Raw genomic sequence first — 11248 nt, 5'->3', positions numbered from 1 at the left:
TAGAGCGGACCCGACAGAGATCGGCTATTTTTGCATATCTCCGTGCGGAGAGCCGCAACAGCGCCCCCGCTGGAGCCAGGAAAGGTAAATAAATCAGGGCTTATCAGCACTTGTCAGGCTTGTCGAGGGAGGATTGCTGGAGACTTCGAGGGAGCCAGCGCTGGACTGCCTGCAGATACAGTGGAGGGGGAAGCCTCATTGGGACCCTGATGCTTCCCTCTACCGAGGTGAGTACGTCCCAGGAGACTTTTTTTTGTTACAGGTTCTTTTTAAGGGACTCAGAGCTCCCCAAAACAAAAAGATTTATACATACCTGGAGCTTCCTCCAGCCCCATCAGCTTGGATCGCTCCCACGCTGCCGTCCTCCGATGCCTGCAGCTCCGGTACTGGGTCCCCGCACTTTCATCAGTCGGAGCCAGTCTGACGTAAGGGAAGTGCACCCAGCAGCTGCTGGAGAGATACCCAAAGAGCGCACTTCTCCTGCGCAGACTGGAGCCGACTGACGGAAGTGCGGGAACCCGGTACCGGAGCTGCAGGCATCGGAGGACGGTGGCGTGGGAGCGATCCAAGCTGATGGGGCTGTAGGAGGCCCCAGGTATGTATAAATCTTTTTGTTTTCGGGAGCTCTGGTACACTTTAAGGGCATGTTCACATTGTGCTCTGCTCGCATTAGTGTTCGTGTTGGGGTTTTTTTGTAGCAATTCTGTTTTTTCGATTCCCGGGCGGCGCTTGGGTGGGTGTTCTGTTTTTGTGAAAAGCGCTTTTATAATGGCTTTTCCCTAGAGTTTTTTTTAATTCACTCCCTGACGCAAGTCAGGAGGTGAAGTCTTTGACCCGGAAAAGAATAAATAAAATGTATTTATTCTTTAAAACACAAACACAATCGCCCCACAAATTTTGTGAGCGTTTTAGCACTCTTCTAATACCTTCCATTATAGCAAAATCGCCCCAAAAATGGTCCAGACATCGCTTTGCTGAATGCACAGTGCAAGAACCGCACTGATAGGAACCTTCTCATAGACATTCACTGCACAAACGTTTTGGGAGTGATTTTAAAAATCGACTGCGCTTGAAAAAAGGATGAAAACTCCCCTAGTGTGAACGAGCCCTGACTGTGAGTTTTTGGGTTTCCTTTGAGTTTGGAAAGTTAGGATTCAGGAAAGAATGCAAGTAAAAAACGAAAGAAAGAAAGAAAGTGAATATTGCACAACTGATAGGGATGAAAATCATGTTTAGAAAAGTGAATCACTATCACTAGAAGTCCCAGAATGGAAGATGTTCTGACAATAACCCCATCAGGAGCTCTTTATGCCTGAACGTGCCTCTGCCTTCCAGGCTAATCACTTTGTTCTTGTTTTCTTTTTCTGTCTCTCTTTTCTTTCTCTCCCCCACTTCTTTTAATAGACTAATGAAGCTCAAACAAGTAGGCTTATGGCAGTGCTGGCTCACGTGTCACAGCCGGGACTCTGGCCTGCCATTGGCTCACAGTAATGCTAGGCACACTCCCGGGGGAGAGAGGAGAAGCTGGGGACATAAATTATGCAAATCGCAGAGAGTGCAGCACGGGGCAGACCTGATGCCTTGATTCATTCATCCCCTCGGCTCAGGGGGGAGTCGCGGGGGGAGGGCTATTGTTTTACACCCTATATAAGGTGTCTGAGGCCAGTCGTGTGCCAAACTCACTGCTCACACGAGCTGATAGGCAGCAAGGATCACTTGAAAGACAAGAGCTGTCGCGTGTCCCTTTTAGGACAAGAGGATCAGAAGTTTTCTTCCCTCTCCTCAGCAACAATCCACTTCACTGTAAGTATGAGGCTCTCCACTCCACTTGACGCTCACCATATACACCTGTGGGATGAGTTATGCACTTTTGTAGCGTTAACGCTTAGGTATTACTCCTATTCTTGATATCACCAGTTAGCTCCTGGAATGTATATCAGTGGTCTTAAGTTGGCTATACACTACAAGATTTGGTCGTACAGATAGATCCCTCTAAGATCACAATCTGATCAGAGAGGGATCCATCTGATCAAATCCCTACACATCGATTTTTTTTCTACTAGATTTCAGCATGAAATCTATAAAAAATAATTATCAGAGGCTATTGGCCGTTGATCTGGTCTAGTTCTGCTCCTAAGCCGGTACCAATCGATATCGTCCATTGGGTACGATCGACAGTTTTGATTTTGGCTGAAAATTGATCTGATGCTCAATTGAACTGGCATGTTGGGGCATCGATTTCTAGCAGACTAGGCCAAATGATTGAATTGACTGGAAATCGATGGGAATAGTCACTAAGTGTATGGCCACCTTGAGTTTGGCATTATGTGGTGCAAGATGGAACAGATACTATATTCTCTCTGTATGCCTTACCTTTTCTCTCTAGGTTTTCTGTTGACAATATAACATTATTGAGATAATGTATCAATACAGGTGTAAAGCCCATGAATACGACCTGATTGTACAATCCTTGCAATCTCACAAACATGTATGTGAAAGTAGACATACACTGGTAGATTTGGTTACGAAAAAATCTATGTCTACTTGATATTGGCCTTTTCCTATCTTGCCACCTTATTTTATGTATGTTATTGTGTAGACAAAATAATTGAACATCGATAGCAATGAGCCTTTGATTTATCATAACTGATCATTCAGTTCAACCTTTTAAACAAATTAAATGCCTAATCTATGGCACATATATGGGACTGTATACCACCGATTGTATGAGATGTGCTGTTCATATGGGTTCTATTACTACATAGATATGGTAGAATTGTACAAAGATTACATAATCTAAATGTATGGTGTATGGCCATAGCAAAGTTGGAACAGGAGTGATGCAGGGGTACAGAGCACTTAGATTCTACCTTTGAAAAAAACAAGGATTGTGATTGGCTAGTGTTGTCCCACTTTTACTGATCTTGATAGATCATTGGTCATATTTCTAGTTTTTGCATATAACTTACCGAGACCTACTTTTTCTGTTTCCACAGAAACTCATCTACCATGGACAGAGTCTACTCTGACTATGATGCCTGCAGCCAAATGTCATTCTCCCCATCTGAGGATGAAGACTGCGCCAGCATGCAGTCCCCATCTCCCTACTCTGCAGGCCACCTCACTTCTCCAGCGCAGAGTCCAGAGAAGTGTCAGGTGGACAAGGAGGAGAAGAAGAAGAGGAGGGGCAGGACCAGAGTGAAAAACGAAGCCGTCCAGCACACCATCAAAAAGACCAGGAGAGTCAAAGCGAACGACAGGGAGAGGAACAGGATGCACAACCTCAACTCAGCCTTAGATGAACTGAGGAGCATCTTGCCCTGCTTCCCCGATGACACCAAGCTGACTAAGATCGAAACCCTCCGGTTCGCCCATAACTACATCTGGGCTCTGTCAGAAACCCTCAGGCTGGCCGATCACTGCAAAGACAAGACTGAGAAAGAGGTGGTGCGTCTTGGCTTCACGAGTCCTGCAGACCCTCCTAGCCCCGGCAGTGACGCTGAAACTTGGTCGTCCTCAGCCTCTCCATCATCATCATCATCGTCCCGCTCAGTGTGCACCTCAAACCCCAGCAGCCCAGCCATGTCAGAGGACTGTTACTATGGCCATACAGAGAGCCTGTTTTCTCTACACTCCATTCCACAGAACCTCCTACAGCATTCCGCCTGTTATGTCCAGTACCAATAGTCTTAGATGGTCCTCTCTTCTTCTCCTCGCCTTAATATGTGAACTTGTCTTAATAATTCACGTGTGCTATATAGTTAATTATAGAGTTTAGGCGTGACCTAAAAGTCTATATACTGCCTTAAAGAACTGCTGTGAGGTTATCATCACTTTGGGACTATTAAAACTCACTGTGAATCCCAGATCGTTGTGAAAGTACCACTTCGGCAAGGTTTTCACTGTTTTTTTGCACTTTTTTGAAAAGAAAAATCATCACTAAACTGTTATTTTCTTAAATGTCCAGGGCATTTTTCTCTCCCCAAGTCGTCTCTTAAAAAAAATCAGGTCACCTTTTCCTGATTCACGCTGGGTGAAAAGTCAATTTTACAATTTGTAAAACTCTCACGAAGAAAAATGAGCATGACAATTTGGTTTGGATACCCTGACAATACAATGAAAGGCCCTGAATGGGAGACAAGGCCTTGGGTTCATACATTATTTATCGTGACCTCCACTACTGCTGTCTTCCTTATAGAGTAGGACTCAATCCTGTAGATTGAAGTTCTCAGACTGGGAGTCTCAAGGGAGTTTAATTTATTCAAGAAATCTTTCATTGACATGAAAATGTATTTTTTTGTATATAAAGATTTTTATTCTATTATGTAAGTCATTTTTGTTATTTGTAATGCAGATGTGAAAATAAATTTTCTACATTTTTACGAAAAAAAAAAGGAAAATGTTGTGTAATTTCTCATAATCTTCCACATGGTAAATTAAATTAAATTAATAATAATACATAATAATACAATGCATAATAATAATGATAATAATAATAATAAGAACAACAACAATAAGAACAACAACAATAAAAACAATAACTGTTGTTGTTATTTTCATTATTAGTATTATTATTAGTATAATTTTGGTTTATATTATAATTATTTAAATTTGTATGTATTTACTCACACACTACTATCTTGCAATGATTCCTAAAATAAACAATATTAATAATAATACTAATAATAATAATAATAATAATAATAATAATAATAATAATAATAATGATAATAATAATAAGAATAATGGTAATAATAATAATAATAATAATAAAAAAATAATAATAATAATAATAATAATAATAATAATAATAATAATAATAATAATAATAATTATTATTATTATTATTATTATTATTATTATTATTATTATTATTATTATTATTATTATTATGTTATGAGTGATTACAACGTATTGTGTGAGTAAATAATATATTACTAATATAATACTAGGCAAATGATATAATAATCATTATTATTATTATTATTATTATTATTATTATTATTATTATTATTATTATTATTATTATTAATCATCCAAACATTATTATGTTTAAAAAATAAACTTCATCCAGCACGAATACTTTTTTCTGCCTATAATACACAGTCACGTGATGTGATTTTCCAGGGTTCAGCTGCAGGTGTTAAGCTGACTCTTATTGGCTGTTCTAAGCGACACCCACTTCTTTGTTGCTCTGCCCCAGTGGTGATTTCAGTAGTTGTGCCCCTGGAAGCACCCTGGCTGAGGAATAATGGTATTAGCCACCATAGTGGGGAAAATAGGCTGCAGCAGATTCTCAAATAAAAGGGATTAAACGGATCGATAGAGTGACAGTTGGGTAGGACGGGCAGTGTGACAGGTGGATGCCTGAAGCGCTGCAGCTACTGGAGCCCTGCTCACAGAGAGCGCTGCTAGTAAACTTCTGATAATTGCTACTCTGGTAGAGTTCCTATATCCTGCAAATCACATTCTCTCCCCGGAAGGAACTGGTAACAACACTGCTAAACAATCAGCAGCTGTGTGTTGCTCTCAGTAGTACATTTGTATTGCAGTCACAATCTAGGTACATTATAATGATAATAATAACAACATAACAACAACTGATATGTGAAGAATCCAACAACTGTTCAGCTTTTGATAAAACAACTATGTTCACTATTTTATGTCTAGTATACACCATGCAATTTCCCATCATTGTAGTCGGATCAATTATTTCCAGCAGGTGCGATCTGATTCCCGATCGTTTTCTGATGAATTTTCCGATCACTTCTATACAAAATTGATCAGAAAAATGATTGTGCTTCAGATCTGCCCTGTCAGAAATAAGTGTTTTGACCTTTCTATCTGATGAGAAATAGCATGGTGTGTACCAGACATCACATCGTATCCTATGTGTATGGATACGATCAGTATCCATACACATAGATTACCACCCAGTGTAGCAAGCAGATCACAAGCCCTCTTTGAACTATTGCTGGATACACATGATGCATCAGATAGACTGATGGTTGGATCATTTTCAGCTTATCCAATATGCTTCTGATTCAGAAAGGGATCGATTTTGTTCGGTACTGATTTTAACATCAATCTCTTTCTCAATCAGAAGCAGATCGGACATGCTAGAAATTATCGGAAGATCAATCTATCTGAGACGAAAATTGAATGTGTGTATCAGCCTTATATCTGATCGACTTGATTCCCCTATACACTGCAAACAGATTTTAATCTTGATCGATTTTTGCTGCAAATCAATCAGAATTACAATTGATGTGTCTCATTGTGGTATAGATTTCCAGCTTGATCATAGTGGTAGAATCTACCAGGGAAAATCAAGGCGTGTACGGCCAGCTTTGAGGTATCAGATTGCAGAGTTTATTCCATAAAGGTGCACATCCATCAATGATACAATCTTAATTGTACAATCAGTTACCAAATCTATATGGTAGGAGGGCGAGCTGAGTGAATACACTTTGAATGGATACTTAAAGTGAACCTCCGGACTAAAAATCTACTCAGTAGAACTGAAAAGGCTTGTTGTTTCTTTAACAGTTTCACAGCATTAGAACTTTGTTTTTATTACCAAAGCATCATTTTTAACTGCATTTTTAGCTAAGCTCCACCCATAAAAGAAAACTGCCCAGGCTTTTTTCCCCTGATGCTGTGCAAAGCATGATGGTATTTCCTATAGTATTATTCTAGTTGCCTAGCAACTGGGAGGGGTGATCAGCACATAGGACAGTTGGAACTGTGTCTCATGCTCCCTGTCACCTCCTTTCAACCAAAAAGATGGTTGCCCTTATGAAATCAAACATTTGCCTGTTCTTTTAAAACAGGGTGGGTAAGACATTATATTACCTATCTTTAATTAACATAACTAATGAAACTTAACGACAGTATGTTGGCTGATGGTGTAATGGTTAAGGGCTCTGACACAGGAGACCAGGGTTCGAATCTCGGCTCTGCCTGTTCAGTAAGCCAGCACTAATTCAGTAGGAGACCTTTGGCAAGTCTCCCTTACACTGCTACTGCCAATAGAGCGCGCCCTAGTGGCTGCTGCTCTGCTCTGGCGCTTTGAGTCCGCAAGGAGAAAAGCGCAATATAAATGTTATTTGTCTTGTCTTGTCTATTTGTCTATGTTTGTTTAGGCTGAAGTTCCTCTTTAAAGTTAACTTGTAACCATAATTAAAACAAAACAAAAACAAGAAAAACCCCACATACTTACCTCGAGAGGGGGAAGCCTCTTGATCCTAATAAAGCTTCTCCCCTCCTGCACACCCAGCCCGATCCAGTGCTGGTTCCCCCAAACTAATATAAACAATAGCAGTGGTCTGATGTGCAGATATGCTCCCAGCTTTCTGCTCGGGCTCCGGTGGAATTGTGGAGCCCGATTGGGTTCTACTGCGCAGGTGTAGACGGCTCACACCTGTACAGTAGAGCGGACCTAATCAGGCTCGGCTATTTCCGCAGGAACCCGAGGGAAACCTGTGGAAAGTGCACATACGTGTAGCAGTGACAAGCAGACTTCCGGGGTCCCAGCGCTGGATCGTCTCTGCTGAGAGGCTTCCCCCTCCTGAGGCTTCCCCCTCCCGAGGTAAGTACCCTCCAGGGGCACTTTTTCATGTCAGGTTCAATTTAAAGCCGGATAAATACATCCTGTAAGGAAAAAAGTGCCCATAGGGGGTACTTGCCTCGGGAGGGGGAAGCCACTGGATCCTAATGAGGCTTCCCCTATAGAGATGGCTCGAACCTTCGATTTTAGGTTTGCGAACCTTGAACGCAAACTTCCGCGAACCATGCGAACCGCAATAGACTTCAATGGGCAGGCGAACTTTTAAAACTACAAACACTAATTTTGGTGTCATCTCTGGCACACAGCATTGGGTCCAGGGTCCATCTGACCATGGATGCCTGGTCTGCAAAACACGGTCAGGCCTGCCCAAAGACTAAGTCGGTCCCCACACAGCATCTCTGCCTGTTGCAGGCCGCTTGACTGCCTTCTCCGCCACCACCAAAAGGGTCCAGGACTCCAGGTGGATTCCGGAATTTTTAAGGCCGCTTGGTGGTGGCGGAGAAGGCAGTAAAGCGGCCTGCAACAGGCAGAGATGCTATGTGGGGACCGACTTAGTCTTTGGGCAGGCCTGACCGTGCTTTGCAGACCAGGCATCTATGGTCAGATGGACCCTGGACCCAATGCTGTGTGCCAGAAATGACACCACTTGGGTATCGCCTTTTGTGAGAAATAATTGCAGCCTGGTATCTTCCACTGTGTGGCTTTGCTTTTGTGTGCTGCTTTTTCTCAGGTGGTCATCCCATTGCAGTTTGTGCTTTTTCATCATGTACCTTCATAAGGCAGTTGTCCCTACGCTGGTCTTGGTCTTTCCATGGCTCAAATTTGGCAGAGAGCACAGATGGCATTGCTCTCATCTCTCATCTGAGGCAGACACACAAAAAAATGTTCACACCGCTGAGCCCTGGGATGATGGCACTTTGGTGATGGCTGCCGACTGAGTGTTAAAGGAATACTTAAGTCAGCTAAAAAAAAATGACTTTTACTCACCCGGGGCTCTCCTCAGCCCCCTGCAGCTGAACGGTGCCCTCGCCGTGTCCCTCCGATGCGCCTGGACTCGCCGACGGCCACTTCCGGTTTGGCCGTCACCGGCCAACAGGCTGGGAACGCGGCCTATTAGCCGCGTTCCCGGCTGCAATAGCATTATAGAGGGTGCTATTGCGGCCAGGAACGCGGCTAATTAGCCGCGTTCCCAGCCTGTAGACCGGTGGCGGCCAAACTGGAAGTGGCAGCCGGCGAGTCCAGGTGCATCGGAGCGACACGGCGAGGGCACCGTTCAGCTGCAGGGGGCTGAGGAGAGCCCCGGGTGAGTAAAAGTCATTTTTTTTAGCTGACTTAAGTATTCCTTTAAGTGGGGTGCCAGAATCAGAGCAGGAGGAGGAAGATATGTCACGCTTCCGTGCGGAAGCTGGGGAAGATGAGGTGTTCTGTGTTAAATAGTCAACTACGTCCTGACAATATTGGGGGTTGATGGCACGTGCCTTCTTCTGAACACTGTACTCTGGTCGAGGGCCGCACGAAATCACGACAGCACGACCTCGAAAAGACCTGCCGGGGTGGCCTGCCTCTGGCTCTGACTGTTGTTTTGTCCATATTTGGGTTCATGAAGTGAAAGGTATGCACTGGCTTGACTAATACAATGTGCGGTCACACATATGCAGTGAAAGGTATACACTGACTGCTGGTATAACAATGTGCAGTCACACAGGTACAGTGAAAAGGTTGAAGTGACTGCTGGTATAACAATGTGCAGTCACACAGGTGCAGTGAAAGGTATGCAGTGACTGCTGGTATAACAATGTGCAGTCACACAGGTGCAGTGAAAAGGTTGCAGTGACTGCTGGTATAACAGTGTGCAGTCACACAGGTGCAGTGAAAGGTATGCAGTGACTGGTATATAAAACAGCATGCGGTCACACAGAGGCAGTGAAAGGTATGCAGTGGCTGGTATATAAAACAGCGTGCGGTCACACAGGTGCAGTGAAAACGTATGCACGGACTGGTATATAAAATTGCATGCTGTCACACAGATGCAGTAAAAGTTATGCAGTGACTGGTATTGTAATACAATGTGCAGCAGTCACACTAGGCACTGAATGTGCTGGGCTGGCACAGTATAGCAATTAGCAAGGGCCAGCTGCGACAGACAGGGCTGTATATGCAGTGTCAGTGGGCCACAGAAAAAAAAACACACCACAAGAACATTAGCTCTCAAAAGAGCTGTTTTGGGTGCTTTTCAGCAACAAATATCAGCAAGGAGCAAGCTAACAAGAGCCTAACTAAGCTTTCTCTATCTCTTCAGCAACCTCTCTCCCTTCTCTCACTAATAGAGCAGCACACAGAGTGAGAAAATGGCCAATGCTGCTGCCTTATATAAGGGGGGGGGGGGGGGGGGGGAGGGACTCCAGGAGGGGGTGCAGCCTGATTGGCTCCAATGTATCTGCTGACTGTGAAGTAGAGGGTCAAAGTTTAGCCCAATGATGTAGTATAGGTGGTGGGTCAAACTCGCATAAAGTTCACATTTCGTCACAAATGCGAACGCATGTTGTTCGCGTGAACAAGTTCACGTTCTACCCATTCGGGCCATCTCTATTCCCCATCCTCTTCAGCCTCCAGGATCCAGTGATGGCAGCCCCCAAACAGCATGCAGTAATATTTACCAATCCGGGCTCCTGCGCAAGCGCATTACAAGCTTCCCCTCAGGCTCCGGCAGAAATAGCCAAGCACGATCGGCATGGGCGTCCGCACATAGAGCCAGGGGGGTGCCGCTGCTTACCCCTGGCCGCCCGCTGCCCCCCCTGGACGCCGCTCACCCCTCTGTAGCCGCCGCTCGCTCACCCCCTCCTGGCCGCCGCGTCAGACCTCGATCAGGCGACGACCAATAGTGCGGGCGCTAGGACCCAGCGCCCGCACTGATATGCGGAAGTGACATCACTTCCGCATATAGAGCGGGTGCGTCCGGTGCCCGCACTTACTGGTCGGGGTCGCCGCTGATCGAGGTCTGAAGTTGCTGCAAGGTGAGCGGCGGCTAGAGAGAGGGGGCACCTGTCACTCACTGCCTAAATGGGGGTCCGTCACTCGCTGCCTAAAGGGGTCCCTGTCACCCGCTGCCTAAAGGGGTCCCTGTCACTCGCTGCCTAAAGGGGTCCCTGTCACCCGCTGTCTAAAGGGGTCCCTGTCACCCGCTGCCTAAAGGGGTCCCTGTCACCCGCTGCTTAAAGGGGTCCCTGTCACCCGCTGCCTAAAGGGGTCCCTGTCACTTGCTGCCTAAATGGGGGTCCGTCACTCGCTGCCTAAAGGGGTCCCTGTCACCCGCTGCCTAAAGGGGTCCCTGTCACCTGCTGCCTAAAGGGGTCCCTGTCACCCATTGCCTAAAGGGGCTCCCTGTCACCCGCTGCCTAAAGGGGCTCCCTGTCACCCGCCGCTGCCTAAAGGGGCTCCCTGTCACCCGCCGCTGCCTAAAGGGGCTCCCTGTCACCCGCCGCTGCCTAAAGGGGCTCCCTGTCACCCGCTGCCTAAAGGGGCTCCCTGTCACCCGCTGCCTAAAGGGGCTCCCTGTCACCTGCTGCCTACCCGCTGCCTAAAGGGGCTCCCTGTCACTCGCTGCTGCCTAAAGGGGCTCCCTGCCACCCGCCGCTGCCTAAAGGGGCTCCCTGCCACCCGCCGCTGCCTAAAGGGGCT

General features: G+C 45.5%; 1 protein-coding gene across 1 annotated transcript; it reads left to right on the top strand.

Moving 5' to 3' along the window:
- The first annotated feature begins 3009 nt into the window (after positions 1 to 3009).
- On the top strand, positions 3010 to 3687 carry NEUROG1 (neurogenin 1). The gene has a single exon (XM_068273748.1). The coding sequence runs from the start codon at positions 3010 to 3012 to the stop codon at positions 3685 to 3687; it is 678 nt and encodes a 225-aa protein (XP_068129849.1).
- Positions 3688 to 11248: the final 7561 nt, after the last annotated feature.

This window comes from Hyperolius riggenbachi, chromosome 3 (assembly GCF_040937935.1).
Source record: "Hyperolius riggenbachi isolate aHypRig1 chromosome 3, aHypRig1.pri, whole genome shotgun sequence".
In the NCBI taxonomy this organism is placed as follows: Eukaryota; Metazoa; Chordata; class Amphibia; order Anura; family Hyperoliidae; genus Hyperolius; species Hyperolius riggenbachi.
This window is presented reverse-complemented; position numbering and strand designations above follow the sequence as displayed.

Bases quoted from the DNA above. Each gene is read 5' to 3' on its own strand.
- NEUROG1 (XM_068273748.1), top strand. From the start codon at position 3,010: ATGGACAGAGTCTACTCTGACTATGATGCCTGCAGCCAAATGTCATTC.